At 36.8% G+C, this 20,234-nt stretch overlaps 1 protein-coding gene and 1 long non-coding RNA gene across 15 annotated transcripts in view; one reads left to right on the forward strand and one right to left on the reverse strand.

Annotated features, from left to right (window-relative positions):
- Positions 1-10,395, forward strand: part of LOC118163296 — a 268,072-nt gene extending 257,677 nt beyond the window's left edge. For all 5 annotated transcript variants that reach the window (XR_004748963.1, XR_004748964.1, XR_004748967.1 and 2 more), the window contains one exon: positions 10,115-10,395. This is a non-coding gene — a long non-coding RNA (uncharacterized LOC118163296). The remainder of the gene's footprint in view (positions 1-10,114) is intronic.
- Positions 9,057-20,234, reverse strand: part of LOC118163294 (cadherin-12) — a 570,217-nt gene continuing 559,039 nt past the window's right edge. For 9 of the 10 annotated variants that reach the window (XM_035319833.1, XM_035319828.1, XM_035319829.1 and 6 more), the window contains 4 exons: positions 20,110-20,231; positions 18,393-18,510; positions 14,369-14,620; positions 9,057-9,603 (listed from right to left, as the gene is read on the reverse strand). In XM_035319833.1, the coding sequence (XP_035175724.1) occupies positions 9,104-9,603; positions 14,369-14,620; positions 18,393-18,510; positions 20,110-20,231 (992 nt within the window). In that variant the 3' untranslated portion in view covers positions 9,057-9,103. The remainder of the gene's footprint in view (positions 9,604-14,368; positions 14,621-18,392; positions 18,511-20,109; positions 20,232-20,234) is intronic. The other variant, XM_035319834.1, reaches the window with a different exon arrangement.

The following is a 20,234-nucleotide window of genomic DNA, read 5'->3' on the forward strand; positions in this document are numbered from 1 at the left end:
TTTATAGACCATTTCAATGGGACGAATGGTCCCATTTAGCTTTTTGTGGATACTTAAGCTTCCTCTACTACTTAGTGTTCAAAATGGGGCTTTAATTCTGTTTATGACAATAGTTTTCTAAAGCAATTACCTCAAGGAGATGTCAAATTAATGTGCTACTTCACCAAATCCGAACCCTGCCAGGACTTTCTTTTCTCCATAACCATCAAGAGAGTATTCAGACAATTTTTGTCAGCTTGGGCAGCAAAGCACTGTCTTCCAGCATAGGCAACAATTCACACAAATCCGTTTCCTCAATATCTGTCATTCAATATCCCTGGTCAGAAGATAGTTCCATTAAATTACTTTTTGTATTTACTTACCATGCTCTCTGGACTGCATGTGATGTTAGGTGCTTTCAGTCACATCATCTAGGCCAAGCATGACAACTAAAGTATGTGACCTGGAATAACTTAATTCAAGTCATTGTAATTACAATAATAAAAATTAGTCATAGAAAATAAAACATTTACCAGCTGTGGTACAGGATTACTAAGATCATTCATCGCTAAGGTAAATTCATCAAGCTTGAAAAAAGACTAACTGAATTTTTGTCCTTAAATTTCTACTTTTAAGAACTGAGATATAACATCTTGCTGTACTCCATTTGAAGCATTCCTATTTATTCCATTTCTCATTGCCAAGTCTCCCCTAGTTTCATGGAATATATTTGTCATATTTTTAGACTAAAAAATAAAATCAAGCTACAAAATATTACCTTGTTTTTCATATATATGCAAAGGAATACACAAATAGGAAAATACAAATAGGAAAAAAAAAAAAAAAAAAAAAAAGGAAATAAAAACTCCATGGTCTCTCTCAACATCTCCTTCCCTTAGCAGAAACCTGGTGCATGTTACATACTGTAGAAGAATTGCAGAAAATATGCTAAAGGTTTTGATATTGTGATTAATACTTATCATAACTTACATATGAAGTTTATAGTATGATTTCTGCCGATGTCAGTTTGCAGAACATTAAGCTGACGTTTGTTCATTCTGAAAAATCTCTTATCAACCAAACCTAGAATTCTGTACCTGTACAGTTGTCTTGTATTTCTTGGTCTGATGTTTCTACCATGAATGCTCAGCTGTAATCAGATAAACAACTAGACCAGAACTAGAAGAGTAATAAACACATAGGAGGATAGAGATCAAACTTCAAAGTAACCTGAAGCAGCTAAAGCAGCAGGGGTTGAAGGCAACAGGAGCATTCTGAATAATATTGAGTGTATTGCCCTGAGTTAATTAACTACTGAGAAAAAATAAAGTACAAATAAAAGTACAAATAAAAACTTAGTTATTTACTGCAGAAATGTTGCCAAATAATATAAGACATTCTGTTAAGGCATATTTATTTTTGTTCTCCCCTACTGTGATTCCATTTCCTCCCCACATATTGATAGCTTCGAAGAAAGAAAGGGCTTAGTTTATGTTTCTTGCATTATCCTTTCTGACAGAGGCATATAATAGAAAAGCATGCTTTCAAGTAGTAAATGCACAATATTCAACATGTGAGAACAATAAATCATCTCTAAGAACACAACACACCTCTGGAGAGTAGTAAGCTGCACTCCTGAATACTGGACTAACTGAATACTGGACCACTCATCTAGCCAGGCAGTCATTACATTCCCCTTCTCCTTCATATGTTCGGAGGACACAGGAAGGTAACCAGGACAGCTAAGGAAGTGAAAGGCATGCCAAAGATGACATGTATTGTAGAGGGTATCATCTTAACCCAGTAATGAAATAATATATATATATATTTAATACAGACATAACCAAGCTCAGTCACTGTCACTGTTAGTATAGTGTCCAAGTTAAAGACAAAAGTGCATTAGTACAATATAAAAGTAGGCAGAACTGAAGTAAATAAAGCAATTACAACAGGTAAAATCTGATGGGAATCATAAAATTTGCATGTATAATATGTAATGAAAAAGGAACAGGCTTTATCTACGCAATTTAGTAAATTAGAACTGATGGCATGGTGTTTTGAGGATCAATTAAATTTACAGTATAAGTAGTAATAAGAAAGTAATATCAATCAAACTGGGTTAGTATCTTTAGCTAGCAGTGGCCATAAGCTGATATCCTAGCGAAACGTGTAGGAACAGACCAACTTACATGACTCCCCCAAAAACTAATCAGTTGCTATTCAGGAATTTCCTGAGCTAAATGTGATTGCTCTGTATTAAGCGACATACAAATGATTTATTTTTCAGGAATTTGTCCAGTCTCCTTTTCAACTTATGTAAATTCTGAGCATCCATGACTACCTTACCTACTTATTGTATAAAGAATCACCTCAGTTTATTTTTGTACTGGCTTCTAGTTTCATGTAATGCCCCTTAGTTCTTCTACTTCCAGTCTGTCCACATTTCAAACAATTTAAAAGATTACTACAGTATTCCCCTAATCCTACTTAAACTGTATCTCTAAAACAAATCATAGTTACTATGCATACATAGTTAGGATTCCATTGACCTGGCAGGAGGTTTAGAGCCCAAGTACAATGGACAGTTTTTAGCACAAGTCACAGCATTACAGAAAAGCTGAGGTTTAACCTCCCTGCTTGGGGCAGGGCCATTTAAAGAAGAGCTGTATTCAGCTGAGTTTTGAATATCTCCAAAGATGCATGCAACAGAACTTCTATGGGAAACACGATCCAGTGCTTGGCAATCATGACAGAAAAAGAAAAAAAAAAAAAAAAAAAAAAAAAGAAAAAAAAAAAAAAGAAAAAAGACTTCTTTTTTAATGGAATTTCCTGTATTTCAAGTTACACACATTGCCTCTTGTCCTGTCACTGAGCACTACTGAGAAGACTCAGGCTCCCTCTTCTTTGCTTCCATCCATCAGGTATTTATGTACATTGATATAAGATCCTGGTGGAGGAGCTGGCCAAGCCGCTTTCAATCATTTATCAGCAGTCCTGGCTATCGGGGGAGGTCCCACTTGACTGGCGGATAGCAAACGTGATGCCCATCTACAAGAAGGGCCGGAGGGTAGACCCAAGGAACTATAGGCCTGTTAGTTTAACATCAGAGCCAGGGAAGCTCATGGAGCAGATTATCTTGGGTGTCATCATGCGGCACTTGCAGGGCAAGCAGGCAATCAGGCCCTGTCAGCATGGGTTTATGAAAGGCAGGTCCTGCTTGACGAACCTGATCTCCTTCTATGACAAGGTGACATGCTTAGTGGATGAGGGAAAGGCTGTGGACGTGGTCTACCTTGACTTCAGTAAGGCACTTGACACCGTCCCCCACAGCATTCTCCTCAGGAAACTGGCTGCTCATGGCTTGGACTGGCGTACGCTTCGTTGGGTTAAGAGCTGGCTGGATGGCTGGGCCCAGAGAGTTGTGGTGAATGGAGTCAAATCCAGTTGGAGGCTGGTCACTAGTGGAGTTCCCCAGGGCTCGGTACTGGGACCAGTCCTCTTTAACATCTTCGTCGATGATCTGGATGAGGGGATAAAGTGCACCCTCAGCAAGTTTGCAGACGACACCAAGTTAGGTGCATGTGTCAATCTGCTCGAGGGTAGGAAGGCTCTGCAGGTGGATCTGGATAGGCTGGACCGATGGGCTGAGGCCAACGGTATGAAGTTCAACAAGGCCAAGTGCCGGGTCCTGCACCTGGGGCACAACAACCCCAAGCAGAGCTACAGGCTGGGAGATGTGTGGTTAGAAAGCTGCCTGGCAGAGAAGGACCTGGGAGTAGTGGTTGACAGTTGGCTGAATATGAGCCAGCAGTGTGCTCAGGCGGCCAAGAAGGCCAGCAGCATCCTGGCTTGCATTAGAAACAGCGTGGCCAGCAGGTCCAGGGAAGTGATTGTCCCCCTGTACTCCGCTCTGGTGAGGCCATACCTCGAGTACTGCGTTCAGTTTTGGGCCCCTCACTACAAGAAGGACATTGAGGTGCTTGAGCAAGTCCAGAGAAGGGCTATGAAGCTGGTGAAGGGTCTGGAGAAAAGTCTTACGAGGAGCAGCTGTGGGAGCTGGGACTGTTTAGCCTGGAGAAGAGGAGGCTCAGGGGTGACCTTATTGCACTCTACAGGTACCTGAAAGGAGGCTGTAGCGAGCTGGGTGTAGGTCTATTCTCCCATGCGCCCGGTGACAGCAGGAGGGGGAATGGGCTAAAGTTGTGCCAGGGGAGGTTTAGGTTGGATATTAGGAAAAAAAATATTTACTAAAAGACTTGTTAGGCATTGGAATGGGCTGCCAAGGGGATTGGTTGAGTCACCATCCCTGGAGGTCTTTAAAAGACATTTAGATGATTGGGGACATTTAGGGATATGGTTTAGTGGGGGACTTGTTAGCGTTAGGTCAGAGGTTGGACTCGGTGATCTTGGAGGTCTCTTCCAACCTAGACTATTCTGTGATTCTGTGATTCTGTGATCCCCTTGAGCCGTCTCTCCCCCAGGCTCAACAGTTGCAGCTCTCAGTACCTCCTTGTATGTCAGATGCTCCAATCCCTTTGTCATCTTTGTTGCCCTTTGCTGGATTTGCTCCAGAAAGTCCATGTCTGCTTTGTACAGAGAAACCCAGGCATGTGCCCAGCACTCTAGATATGGTCTTACCAGTGCTGAGCAGAGGGCAAGGATCGCCTCCTTGGCCTGCTGGCAACACTTTTCCTAATAAAGTCCAGGCTGCTCCTAGCCTTCATTGCCACAGGGGCACATTTTTGGCTAAGGGTGAACTTGCTGCCCACCAGTATTCCTGGACATTAGTGTCATATACAATGCCAGCAACCCAGAGTATTAATATATTTTCTTTTTGTATTCACTTAATAGAGGTTTTTCATAGCAATGCAGTTTTATGAACTTTATTTTTCACTACTGTGAAAGAGCAGTTGTGTTTATCAGTGTACAAACATCTTATGCTTAAGGTAAAAACATTTGCAAGGTGGTGTCTAGAACAATATTTTTCAGTAATATATTGAGTTGTTTATTGCCCTTTGCTCCATAATGAACTCTGCTTTAATAACTCAGAGTAAATCTTCAGTAACTATGATTTTATTTCTGAACAGCAAAATCTAAAGCAAATTTATAAAATAAAAATAAAAATAAGAGAAGCGTAAAATAATCAAATGGATCTTTGTGCCATATTACTTTCCAAGTCTTTGCTATCTGATTCACTGACAATATTGCAAATCTGCATTTCAAGAATAACAGCATCTTCAGATTTGAGATGTAGCACTCTTAAATTCTTTTTTTTTTTTTTTTTTTTTTTGAATTCTTTTATGTTCTGATCACACAGTGAAATTTTCTGAACTTTTCTAAGTAGCAGCATTTTCAGGTGTCTCTTGGGAGGGCACAGAAGACATTTTCTTTCTTCCCTGAAATTCCTTTCGGAGGTTCAGTTATATATATTTCAGTTCTGTGTGTCTGCAGTGTAAGCTTATCAGATAGATTTCTCTAAATACTTCTCTTCTCAGCTGAATGCTTTCCAAATAGACTTGTATTTCAGCAGCGCTAATCATATCACAATGGTTTAACTTAAATCACGGATTTGTCTCTGCTAGTGCAATGTCTCGAAGCCTTCACCAGCTGAAGGCATTTTACAGAATGTTTTGTGTTTTGGAGGGGCAATGTTGAGGCATTTAAGATGATGTCAGATGTTTGTGCACCAGAATCTTAACTTTGGAAATTTAAATGAAAAGTATTTCTCTTGATTCTACCACTTTAGTGCCTTTTAAGCAGTATCATAAGTAGCTTCCTGTTACTCATACAATGTGGAGGTTTATGGCTTTCTCCACAGTCCAGACAAAGACAGACATCCACTGTAAGATCTGGATTGTGCAGATATTTGTAGGGATTTTTCAAAGATATCGTGTTTACAAGCACAAGTACTTATGTGATAGAATTTACAAATGTACTGGGGTTCCTTAATCCCATTGACTTCATGTCATCTCAGATGCCTTGACATATTTTAAATTTTGTAAACTTTGTATTTGTCCAACTCCCATTTTTAAAAAATAAGGTTGTAAAACCTGACCGGCATCTTTAGAAAGACAGTGACAGAACGTGGAACTAAACACAAATTATTTGGATCCCAGATTATGTGTAAACATAAAGCACTTACTTTCCTTACTTCTATAGAACTGTTTACAAAAAATATCCCCATTAAGTCAAAATTGTTTGATTACTCCTTAAAAAAAGGTCTTAGATTTTAATTAAGATTTTATAGGGTAATTGTTTTACATACTCATTTTTTTATGTCTTTCTGGAAGTTTATTAATTATGTGATAGGAACATCTCAATTACAAAGCTCATAAATGTCAAAAAATATGCTTCTGATATTCAATTTATTATTTATTTAGCATATAACAACTCACTGTTGTATCTGAATCGTGTGTGATAGCATAATTAAGATCACATTTTTTGTGTACTCAAATGGCAGCCTGTTTGAGTTTTAATGTTCACCCAGTAGCTGCTAGAATTGCAACTTTCTCAGGAACAAGCTTGCTATGTGATGTCAGAAAGCCAAACTCTGTTCTTGCTTACATTGACTTTACTAATGTAAATAATTGTAAAGGACCAATGCAGTTACAAAAAGCAGACATTGGCCCCAAGATTGCACATCCGTAAATGAGCGGTGTCAGATGCTTGTTTTAGCTGTGGCAACAGGGGAGGATGTATTGCTATGCATATGCCACATGAGGAAGCTTTGCAGAGTACCTCCAAAAGAATGAATTTTGCATGAATCAAACCTGTCTTGTAACTTGTAGCAAATATATATACATACATATATATATATATATTTTTCCCAGAGTTCTGTTTTAGGCCTACTCTGCAGTATCAAGTTGCCCTTGCTATGCTGTAAGAAGCACAAAATTTAAAAGCATCACATTCAATGTCAAAATTGTTACACTGGTCAATGGCCCTTTCTAATCCATTTTCTTCCCTGTCATGTGAGAGAGAGCTTTTGTTGCCTTAGTTTGTCTTTTAAGAAACATAGAATACCTTTGTGGATAATGAAAACAAACAAACAAACAAAAACACCAACAACAAATATTTCTCGTTACCACATACAGTGTCTCTTCCCCAGCACTCTGCTGGTATGAGCTATGTCAACTGGTTTTAGTGGAGCCTTGTCCAATTTTACCAAATGATCCTAATCTTATTTAAGCTGTATGTCTTTTAAAATCTTATTGGGAGAGTCATTTACACACATTTGAAATACTCTTATATTTCCATGAGAGTAAAGAAAACTTTGGGTGTGTTAATCAGGCTTGTGAGAGAACGATATCTGGTAGCTCTTAATTCTTCAGTGGTACAAAAAATAAGCTGCAGACCTGAAGTGAATGGAAAACACCTTATTCATGAAAGACTCGGATTGACCTTGCCAGTGCTGTTAATCAGGAATAGAGCTCAGCAGATTGTATAGCACTGTGTAGATTTTAGAAGGAGAATTAAGTATATTTGCACTTCATGGACCATAAACTACTGCCTTACAAAATGTGTATGCTTTAGATCATCAGAAAAACCCACATGAAATAGTTTTATAAGAGCTCTTCCATGGCATAATGCCTTGCAAATATCTGTGCTTCTGTTATTTGCTCTTGCTTGGATATGTACGTGAAGCGTGGATAAGCATACTGTTTTAATGTTATTTTGCTTCTGTTAATATTTTAGCAAGGGGTAGATTTAATTAGGACAAGGTGTAATGGCTAGATGTTAGGAGGAAATTCTTTGCTGGAGGCACTGGAACTGGTTGCCCAGAGAAGTTCTGGATGCCCCATCTCTGGAGTTCTGGATGTAGCTTTGGGCAACCTGGTCTAGTGGGAGGTGGCTCTGCATGGTAGGGGGGTTGGAACTGGGTGATCTTTAAGGTCCCTTCCAACCCAAAACATTCTGTGATTCTATAAAGAACAAAATTAATATGTTTTCCATGCTCAGAATGCTTTCTAAAATATTTGATGAGGGTCTGATGCCAAAAAACAATGATCCGGTGAACTGTTGCGGATGGTCAGTTAAAAAATAACTACTCTACAATATGTATAGAGTATGTATGCCTATAGTACCTACAGAACAATCTAATTGCAAAGAAAAATGATGTGGAGTTCTTTACAAATACTTCTTTAGTGATAATTACAAGGAAAAAAGTGACTTGGTGCTAAAAATACAACAACACTCTTAAAGAAATAAAACTTCCCATTTTATGTTCTAATAGTAGTCTCATTTTAAAAGAAGAGGGAAAGCCAAGGGAAATTTCCTTCACGTAAAGGAGTAGCTGCTTTCATTTTTTATTATTCTGGAAAAAAAAAAAAAAAAAAAGTAATATTTTCATGAACATTTAAATATTCATTGATGTATGCTAAGATCTTTTCCTTTTTAATTTTGGCTTTACAACTGTAGAGTGAGCAATAGCATTTTAAATTTAAATTCTCTGTGAAATTTTGGAAGAAGAAATATGATGCCTCATCATACTGTTTTCTTCTTTTTTTTTAAAAAAAAAAAAAAAACAACAAAACAACAACAACAAAAAAACACAAAAACAAACAAAAAACATAAACCCCAAACACAATGAACCCCCCCATCTCCTCCTCCCCCCCTTAGTTTTAGTCATTAGATATACTCCAGGAAGTTGTTTCCTTTTTTGTTCTAAAAGAAGTCAGCGTGTTGCTATTGCTTCTTGTCTTAAAGTTCATGTCCAATTTACCATTCAGTTTTGTAACACCATAACAGCAGACTCTTTACCACTTAAATGATAAAAGTTTCAATAGGCACTTTAGTGGAATTACGAAAAAGCTACCACTCTTCCACCGTGATGCCAGAAAGCTATCTTCTTTCTAAGTCAATCGGTAAACTTTACCTTGTAGGCCTGAGCTTGTCTCAGTGTAATTCCAGAGTAACAAAATAACAACAACAAAAAACTGTATATTACAGGATTTATCTCTCTGTTGTAGATCAAACAAAAACTGACTTTATGATAAATGTAGTAACTTGCTGGAAATATTTGCTGTCTCTTATAATCAAAGGAATTCCTATTATAAAGCTTAGGTTTATCTTTTTAATTTGTTGTTGGTTTACTTTTCTTTTTATTTCACTGTTGTACTTGTTCTTAAGTGACTTTGTCAGGGTTATAACTTTCTTCTTCTCCAAACATGTCTGCCAAGATCTTAAAGCGAGGTCCCCAGTCACTCAGATAGTCATAATCCTGGTCTGCCTCTGTAGTAAGGGACTCAATGGAGCTGAGAGATTCTGCAACAGATCCATTTCCTTCATAAGCATAGGTTGCCAAGGAGTCATAAGGGGGTGCAGTTGGATCCACATCATTTTCCTGCAGCCTTTGATTAATGAAATCTCTAATGTCTGTGTTATCTTCCACTGGTGGTCTCTGACGTGGGAAACACAAAGTGTCTGGTTTTATGTCCCTGCGCATTTTGTTATCTTCAATCACTTTGGGATTCCTCAGGGCACCAATGTCGAAAGCCTGGGTGTCCTCTTCTCCACCTCCTTCATCATCATAATGGATAACATTATCTCTGATGTCTTCTTTAGAGGTCATCAGGGTGTCCTTTTTCTTCTGCCTCCGTAGTGCTACATATAGTACCACAATGACTGTAACGAGAGAAAACTGAAGTTAAGACATGCACAGAAATAATTTGGTACTCTGGTGATATATCATTATATCTTCCCTTGAAAGCTGTGAGGAAGCAAAAGGATTTTTTTTTTTTTTTTCTTAGAAGTTAGGCTCCTACTATTCTTATAAAAAATAGCAGTGTTCTAGCCAACAAAAAGTGATTTGCAGTTTGATGTATGAATCTAACTTTCCTTAGTGCTTGCTGTGCTGCTGAAGGAAGTAACAAATAATCTTCCTGCTGACCTGCTTTATTTAAAAAATAGGGTTGGACAGTTCTGAGAGATAGAGAGGATTTTTTTAAAAATGTCTTTCATGACACAGCAGAGAAAAATCCCCAAATTTCCATGCTTCAAAGAGAGAACAGGAATGAGATAAAAACAACAACAAATCAGTATTAAAGGAAAAAAATTAAAAAAAAAAAAAAAGAATCTTTGAGATGGAGAAAAAAAAAGTCCTACTTCATCTTTGTATTTGTTTATTTATTTTTAGGGCATTTTGGCCTCTGTGGGAATCTGTTTTGAAGAATCATGTGTGATATGGTTCTGGAGAGAAAAGGGGTTCCAGAAAGCTGGTTGATTTTCCAGTATCACCTCCTCCAAGTTCAACAGCAGTCTGTCCCTATGAGCAGGACATCAAGCAAGGGCAGCAGGAGGCCTTCATGGATCATTATGTACCTCCTGACTAAACTCAGAGACAAAAAGGAATCATATAAGAGGTGGAAGCAAAGACTGGTAAGCCAGGACAAATATAGAGTAACTGAAAATGTAGGAGTGGGGTTAGGCAAGCCAAAGCCCATCTGGTGTTGAATCTCAAGGGGGACATGAAGGGCTTGTGCAAGTACTTGAGCAGCATGAGGAACACCAGGGAAAATGTGGGCCCACTGATGAATGCAGCAGGGGAACCAGTGCCAAAGGACTCAGAAAAGGCTACACTTCTTTGCCTCTGTCTTTATTGGTGAGGTTGTCCTTCAGGAATCTCAGGTCCCTGAGACCAGAAGGAAACTTTGGAGCAGTAAAGTCTTATCCTTGGTCAAAGAAGATCATGTTAGGGAAAACTTAAACAAACTGGACATAGACAAGGACAGTGAGCCTGATAGGACATATGCCATGGTAAGAGAAATGACTGATGTCATTGCAAGGCCACTGTAGATAATCTTTGAAATGTCTTGGTGACAGAGAGAAATTTCTGAGGACTGGATCAATTGTCGCTACTGTTTCAAAGAAGGGCAATAAGAATGATTCAGGGAACTACAGGCCAGTCAGCCTCACCTCAGATCCTGATGAAAATAATGGAGAAAATAATTCTGGAAACCCTCCTTTTATAAACCTATTAAGAACAGGAAATGTCAGAATAAAACAGGGCTTTATGAAGGAAAAATTGTGCTCAACTCACCTGCTAGCTTTCTCCAGTGAGGTGTCTGGTGGATGAAAGGAGAGTAGTGGATGTTTTTTATCCTAACTTTAGCTAAGTATTTGATGCTATCTCCATAAAAACTTTCACAGAAAAAACTGAGAAAGTGTTGACTAGGTAACTGGGTGGTGAGGTGGATGGCAAAACTAGCCAAATGGCTAAGCTTTAAATGTTGTAATTGATAGCTAGATATCTGAGGCCAGTCCCTAATGATATACCACAGGGGTCAATACTGGGACCAGTTTTGTTTAACATATTCGTTAATGACCTGGATAGAGTGCACCATCTGCAAGTTTGCAGGTGATAGAAAACTGGGGTTTATGACACCATTCAGAGGTACCTCAACAGGTTGGAGAAATGGGCCAATAGGAAACTAATGAAGTTCAACAAAGGGAAATGCCAAATCCGACAGGAGAAGCGGAATAATGTCATGCACCAGGACATGCTGTAGGCTGAGTGGTTGGAAAGCAGCTTGGTAGAGAAGGACCTAGGAATACGGGTGGGCAGCAAGTTCACCCTGAGCTAAAAATGTGCCCCTGTGGCAATGAAGGCTAGCAACAGCTTGGACTTTATTAAGAAAAGTGTTGCCAGCAGGCCAAGGGAGGCGATCCTTGCCCTCTGCTCAGCACTGGTAAGGCCACATCTGGAGTGCTGGGCACATGCCTGGGTTTCTCTGTACAAAGCAGACATGGACTTTCTGGAGCAAATCCAGCAAAGGGTCACAAAGATGACAAAGGGATTGGAGCATCTGACATACAAAGAGGTACTGAGAGCTGCAACTGTTGAGCCTGGGGGAGAGAAGGCTCAAGGGGATCTTATATCAATGTGCATAAATACCTGATGGATGGAAGCAAAGAAGAGGGAGCCTGAGTGTTCTCAGTAGTGCCCAGCGACAGGACAAGAGGCAATGTGTGTAACTTGAAATACAGGAAATTCCATTAAAAAAGAAGTCTTTTTTTTTTTTTTTTTTTTTCCTGTCATGATTGCCAAGCACTGGATCATGTTTCCCATAGAAGTTCTGTTGCATGCATCTTTGGAGATACTAAAAACTCAGCTGAATACAGCCCTTCTTTAAATGGCTCTGCTCCAAGCAGGGAGGTTGGACTAGTTAATTTCCATAAGTGCCTTCCAACTGTGATTTTGTATTCAATAGAAGTTGGTTTATGGTTTAGGTTTTTTTGTTGTTGTTGTTGTTTTTTTGTTGTTGTTTGTTTGTTTGTTTGTTGTATGTGTTTTTTTTTTCTCTTTTTTTCTTTTTTCCTTTTTTTTTTTTTTTTTTCTTTTTTTTTTTTTTCAGTAGTTTGGAGATACAGTTTATCAAATGCAGAATCTGCTAGTAGTAAACTGGCATTTTCTTATATTTAATTCCTTAAATGTCTTTAGTAGAAATGAGAATATTCAAACTGCTGTTTGTGAAGTAACACAATAGTGAAGACAGAGTTGCAATAATTACAAATTCATGGTCAGGTTTGTGTGGCATAAAATGACTCCCTATACTAATATATTAACTGTCTTTTATGCAGAAATAAGTCCAATGAGAATGACTTCAAGTACAGTTTTAGTGACTGTGGGACGACAGGTTCACAGCAAGTAATGAAATTCCTGAAGGATTTTTTTTTTTAATTTATCAGAGGAATAGTAAAGAAAAAGTCTGGATATAAGATAAATGTCATTCTCTTATGATATACATGTCATTAGAGATTTCATAATTTATACATTATCTTTTCTTGGTAATATACCAGGCTGATTGGAATGAAGGGAGTTATTAAAAGATTAAAACCTCTTCTCCAAACACAATCTCAATTTGGTCTGGAGTTCTGTACAAACCATGAATTCAAATATTTTCATTAGTGCTATATGTGCCAAGAGCATTCATCATCAGCAGAGTTGGTTAGTTCTTTGACATAACTATTTTTTGTTGAATATGCAGATTTTTTAAAATAAATACTTTATTTGTTTCAACAAACCATTAGGGAAACATAAACACAATACTCTTAAAGGCCTGCATGATCACTTAGCAAATCTGGGAGAAATTTAGACTTCAAGTATTCCTGTTTGCCCAGAAACTGAAAAACTGGACTAAAAGTGCCAGGCTCTCTGATGTGTAGTTCACACCATCTAGATTACTGGACATAAGAATGGCAACATAAAATGCTTTGCTACACCTGTGGTAGGTCTTCTAGACACATGAGTCTGTAAAAGAGAGTTAGATATCCTGAGAATCCTGCCTTAAGATGGAGTTATAACTGCCTTAACTCTTCACTTTGAAATAAGCCAAAACTTTTTTCATAATGGCTTTTTTTTTTTTTTTAATTTGTTATTCTGAAGCTCACTCTTAGCTGTTTTTATCCAGCAACTCCCTAGAAATAAAATAAAATAAAATATATTTTTTAAAAGTAATCCCAAGGACTTGTAGTACTTACTACAAGTACTTACTACAAGTACTGTAGTACTTACTTAAGTGGTAAATTACTATATTTATCCAAATGGAAAGATGTATCCCTACATTATATTCAGCGTCTGTGCTCTTTTTCCAATCTAATAAACCTGAACAAGGATTAGCATGAGATCTAGGAAGCCCATTAGTATCAAGAAGAGGCCTCTGTAAGAATCAGTCTGCATTATGTGGCCCACAGTGAGCCTGTGTATGTTACAAAGTTGGCTTGACTTTATTACCAGGTCATTAAAGTTTTTCTGTAGGTAGGATGGACTAGTATGGACTGCCTTGGGCATTCTGTAAATGAGAAGATGAGATTTAAAAATAATGTAGATCTAGATGATGATGCCATGTTATGGAAGGCAAGCCCACCTAATATTAAAATGTTTGTGTCAAGTTTTACAGCAACCTAGCCAGTCACAGTCTGCATTACAAATATTTTCTTCTCTTTCATTTCATCCCTTTTCTTTTTCTCAAGTTGGTATTAAGAACTAAATAAAGGCCTTTACTAAGTCCTTTACTGCTGTTACTGTCAGTAAGACTTCTCTTAGTAATTTAAAAAATGTCAGCTTTTCAAGAAAAGTATTAAGTGAAATGGTTTCAGAGAAAAAAACACAGTTCAGGTTCCACTGAAAGCTGGTTCGTTTCATGCGCTAAGAAACATGTAGGGGTTAGCAGATTCACATTCATGGTCAGTGTTTTGGGATGCTTTCCTAGAAAGGTAGAAGCACACAAGTTCTCCTAAACATCCACACAATTTTCAGTGGCTTTTTAAAATTCCAGATTAATCTAATGACAACACAAATTAATTCACAGGTGAGTCATAATAACTCACTTCAAATTAATTCACAGGAGAGTCATAATAATGCACTTCAAATCATGTCATGAGAACTAACCTAGAAGTATAACAATACACAGCAGGATGGCAATCAGTGCTCCTGTGCTGAGGCCTACTGGCAAGAAGATTGCTTCCACGTTGCAGGACAGAATGGTACCATCAGAATCACATCTGCAAACTCGGATAGTCATTGTGTTTGTGCTGCTCTGGACAGGGTAACTGCTATCTTCTATTACCACTGGAAGAAAGTACAGCTCTTGCTGCCTCCTACTGTAGCCATTTCTCTCAGTTTCAATCCCAGCTGTGTTGTCTGTAAAACATGAGACAGATATTACAGGATTTTTATTGTGCACTGAATTCACACTTGTAGTTTGTATCACCTTTAGTCGAAGGAAGCTGTTTTATTTCTGAAACTCAGTGAGTGACAAGATCTTATGTAATTACCTGATTTTATCATTACAGATGGTACTGTATTCTGATTGGTGCCGAGTATCAACTAATATTTCATTTCTTGTAAACTTGTTAGCTTGACAGCTAGCATTTGAAAGAAAATAAATAAATACATAAATAAAAACACCACAAGTATTAAATTAGGAAGGCTTTTCAGTCTTTCTTTTCTCCTTATTTCCTTAAAGTCCAGGACTGTACTCAAAAGGACTCGATTGCAAGTATATTTAGATCTACTTGCTCTCTATTAAGCAATTCATTTCCCTTTAAAAATGAAAGTAAGATACTTGGACAAAATACAAAACACCTTCAACTTTCTTGCCTCATTAAAAATAAGTACAGAAATGAACTGAGTAATTTATAATCAGTACATTTTCCATCTGTTAGTTACAAATATGTTCAGAGGTCCTAGAAGTTAGGTTTTGTCATTTCTTCTCAGTAGCTATTCAGTTATCACTGCTTTTCTTGAATCAAACAGCAGCATGAAATTGATGTGCGGCTCAAAATAATTATATTCAAAACAAAAAGAAAATAAAATTAGCAATGAATCAATAATCTGTCAGATCTGAATGAAGGTAGCCTGCAGCAGTAACTATTTTGTCATCTCACCCCTGTGCTTTACTGTATCTTCAGAAAAGGTTATTTGTTATCTATGCTATGACTCTCATTCTGCTTGGAGTTTTGTCACTAGGTAGAAAAATTAATGCCGCTGAATTCAACAGGACAATAAGAAGGAATCCTAAATACCCAAGATCAGATGCATTATGATCAGACACCATTCAGAAAGCACTTGACTAACAGAATGATTATTTCAGAAAGTCACCATTTTGTCAAACAAACATGGCACATGGACATGACAAGTTCAGTGAATTTTATTTTTGCACTACAAACAAATTACACCTGCTCTAATTTCACATCACCCATGATTGTAACACTATCAAATAGCACTGGATATTGAGCATCTTGATGTGTTTAAAAATGTTAAGACATCTTTATTTGTAAAAGTATTAACTATAATGTGACAAGCAAGATTGTTTCCCCAAATAAACCCCAAATTCTTCTTACAAAGTACCTGTCTTGTTAGTACAAGGCACACAAGGTACACAAGTACACAGTCTCTAAGTTAAAAATTATTGTATTTATGTTTTTAAGGGGTGTCCTACCTGTAGCAAAAATGAGTTTTTGTTATTGCATTTCTAAACTGTGTACAGAGCAGACTTTCCACCTTTTTGGTAAACAAAAGGCAGAAGATAGTGCATCATGTTGAGCTTTCCAAGAAAATACTATGGACAGCAAATCAGAGAATGGAAAAGAACAGAAACTACAGTGCAGCATTAAGAGGAAGCAAACTTCACCACTATCAAACATTTAAGTCCAGTGGGACTCAATGACGAGCAACCTTTTAATCTTGCTTGGACTAAATAAAGTTAGATGTTGCAATACCATAGCATTTTGAGAAAGTAGTAGATATTAAAACCAAATGTTTTAGACTAAGCACTTCAGGAGAAGAATAATGACCTAATCTTACAAGAAAAACAAAGTAAGAGGACTTAATTCAATTATAGGGCTTTATATTACTTGAACTGTCTCAAGAAAACTAGTTGAATGGTCTCTGAAAAAATGTTGATCTACATATTTCTGGTTTAATAAGTTAATAATATTCATATCTGCGATGTTGTGAAGATTTTGGTTTCATTACATACTGTATTTACAAATCATTAAGTGAAATTCTTTGCTCGTCAATAAACTATAAACATAGCTATCTATGATGTCCTTAGACTGTAGTCACCACTAAGACTGGAAACAAAACATTTTTGCCTTGTCATCCACTCATCCACACAGAGGAGCTATGAAAATAATAATAATAATAATAATAATAATAATAATCCGAGGTATTTTTTCTGCTGTTTCATTTTTTTTCCCTGAACTTTCTTAATTGTTAAGGTATTCATAATTAATTGCTGTGCTTATTTTGTTGGCTTTCGTTTGATATCTCCTAACCTTGACAAAAGTTAACATTGTCAGAAATTCTGAGTCATATGTTAAATATAAGAAAAAATGACTTACTAAGCAGCCTATGCATTTTTTTTTTTTTTTAATTTCTAGCTCTTCTTAGATGAGATAACATTTCTCAAGAAACGAATACTCGACAGCATACTTACCATCTTTTCAAATTAAAATTAAATAATAAGAATCAAATACTTTTTCTTAAAATAATAATTAGAACATATAGTTAAATGAGCAAAGGAATGTTACTGAATTTTATTGGTGGCCTTACGTATTCTTTCTTTGCAAAGTAAGGTAAAACTTTTTTAATGAAAATCTTATATTACAGTTCTTCAAAGATCACCTAATCACTGATAGACTCAGTGTTAAAATTTCTTTCCAAATTTGTTTAAATTAATTGGTAATGAAAATTTGCTGCTGTTTATTATGATGTATTATAGATATTTATCTTCTCTGTAACAATAATAATGCAAGCATCAAGAACACCAGAAGTATATAAAGTATTTATGTAGATACCTGAAAAAGGACTTAAGAGATTTGTCCACTTGTGCACCCTTTGTGTAAATAAGTAAACACATAAATAAATGAATCCAATTCAGTGTCTGGTCAGACTTTGAATTTCTTAAACTCTATACCATCCTACACTTCTGCCTGAGCTTGAGCAGACCTGCCCCAATGCAGGCATAACCACAGTTTCCTACACTCTCTCCACCTGTAAAGTAAAACAAGCACTTTATCACTTAAAGGACATGCTTAGTCATTGTACTTTCATTGTAATTTTGACAGCTGTTACCATCAGTTGTTATATGATAAGTAACACTTAATCAAGAGACATAGTACAGCATGATTAATATGGCAATGTTGATGCTGGGTATTGGATTCTGTATAAAAATATAGACTATCAATTGGAAAAAAAAAAACGATTTTTTCCACTGAAAGGAAAATCAGGAAAAAGTAACGAAAATATTCTGAGATTTTCTTTTGCTGTTTCTGTTCAGAAAACAGCAAAAAGCATGCTTAAAGAATTCTATGGCAGTAAAAAAAAAAAAAAAAAAAAAAAAAAAAAGTCATCTTCTTTGCCATTTATGGGAAGCATTCAATTGAAAAATAAAGAACAGATCATCAGTAATAAAAAACTGGGAGAAAAATCAGAGCAGTTAATCATATAAATCTATCAATTTTTGAGTGTTGTAGGATGTTGTACTGCATCAGCAATGTCCATATTTATAACTAATTCTCCTATAGGACTATGTGTTCTTCAGAAGGCACAGAAGCTGCATACTTTGAAATCATTTAGAAAAGCTGTACTATTTAAACAATGCAGCATTAATGCCTTATTTAATGGTAGACCTGCATTGGCAGAAAGAGTAATGAAACATGTAGTACTGTTTTTGCAGGCCTGTAAGGAAATTCCAGACTTTGATGTTCAGACAATTCCTGGCCCCTACAGATGAGAAAAAAAATGTAAGACTTAAATTTATATCTATGTGTGTCCTAAATAGTTTAATAACTAGAAATGTGTCATGTAAAAAAGTTAGTCTGTAGGCATGACTAATACAAAGTAATCATAATGGTCATTATAATCACAGCATGCTGCTCTGAAAGAGAGATACAGGTAAGCAACTTACTTCTGTAGTCATGGACTGTGAAATTTGGTTTGTTGGAAGCCTCAGGTGACAGTCTGAAGGAAAACCTTTGCCCAGCTGGTGATAAATCTTTGTCTGCTGCAGTGACAGTCTGTATTACCTGAAACCAGATTAAGGTTAATTCTGAAGTCAGTTCACTCTTCTAAAATAAACAGTTTTGTAGAAGTGGAAAGTAAACCTCTGGTGAAACAATGAAAGGTAAATCCTTCTGGATTACTTCCATTCCTCTAATGGGATGGTGGAGATGAGGAGTCTGAATGCTCTAGCCTCCAGAAGTCTGGTGATGTCCCAGAAGGTCTCCCTTTGGCATATATGAAGGAAATCAGAAGCATTTTCCCTATTATGATAGGGGAAGTATTCTTTGTATCAAAATATGACTGATTGTTTGCAGGTGAGTGATATATTAATTAAAGACAGCTCACTTTTTTACTGCTACAACCATTATTAGGAATACCATGTGGTGTAGTACTTTACAAAGCTGCACTTTTTTTTTTTTTTTTTTTTTTTTTTTTTGTGGAAGTGGAAGGGGTTTGAAAGGTCTATGCCATCCAGGCACGAATGGATTATGAGGACAGGAACTTTTGAGTCTCAAGAGTAGATGAGGATCTATTAGATTTTAGTTGAGGACAGCGCAGTTAGAATGTTTCATGGTAGGATTGCCACTGATCTAGATTTTTGTGCCAAAAAGTTTTGGCAATTATTTATGATAAAAATATTTATAATTTTGTCAGTTCATTGCTTATTGCAGCCTTACCTGTAAAAGACTGCCCTTTCCATTATCAGTGCCTGAATAAAAAACTAAAAGTTTTGATCTGATGAACTAGAATCTAATTTAAGTTTCCTGGGAGGTAGTTGAAGCATGAAAAAAAAAAAAAAAAAAGAGAGAGAGAGAAGATGAGAGGAATACTATATGATTACTATTAAATCTGTAATAAAAGCAATAAAAATCATATGGGCTGCATAAATATTACATGCATATAAAGAGAAGTCACTGATGACACAGCAGGCTGCCTATGTTCCTTCCACTGCTGGCATTAACACCTGTAATTGATCAGTTACAAGTCTTGGAAACTATTCTAGCTGTTAGTATGTGTGATGGTAGCTTTCATGCCTTGCAGCAAGGTGCAAAGCCTTGGTGTTTTGCAGCACAACATTGTTTAGTTGTGCAAATTTTGTGCAGGAAGAGCACTTGCCAACAACCCCAGGCCAGCTCTATTGACGTAGGCACTGTTCATGGTATAAGGTGCTATTCTGAATCTTAAAAAGGGTTTGCATTCTATACATGTTTGAAACTGCTTGTAAAAACAAGCTTTCAGGAGGACTGTCTTTGTTATTGTGGGTTTCTTTCCTGAGGATAGGACACAGAGATGTATGTAATCCATCCTGCTCTGTTTACTCACTTGACTGCAGTTTTATCCATGTCTTTAAATATCTTAAATGAAGGGCTTCTTTCTCCTGCCACTACTGTTCCCTTCACAGTAGAGGGTGGCTGTAGCCTGTATAATCAGGGTTCACAAAAGTAACTAGACCATAAAGGTCAACAAACAGAATTCCAAAAGGTAGATATTTGCATTGCAGGCATTTCATTTGTAAAAGAATTATGTAAACATGATGCCGTTTTTCAAACCCAGAATTTTGTGTTGCTATAAATAATAAGAAAATAAAAAGAAAAATAGCAAGCATTACAAATTTGAAATACCTGTCCTGGTTTGGCATTTTCACATACAGATGTCTCATATGGAACTGAAATTTCAGGAGGAAACTCGTTGACATCCAGGACGTTTATTATAACGTTGACTTTGCTGGTTAATAATGGGTTACCTA

This window comes from Oxyura jamaicensis, chromosome 2 (genome assembly GCF_011077185.1).
Source record: "Oxyura jamaicensis isolate SHBP4307 breed ruddy duck chromosome 2, BPBGC_Ojam_1.0, whole genome shotgun sequence".
In the NCBI taxonomy this organism is placed as follows: domain Eukaryota; kingdom Metazoa; phylum Chordata; class Aves; order Anseriformes; family Anatidae; genus Oxyura; species Oxyura jamaicensis.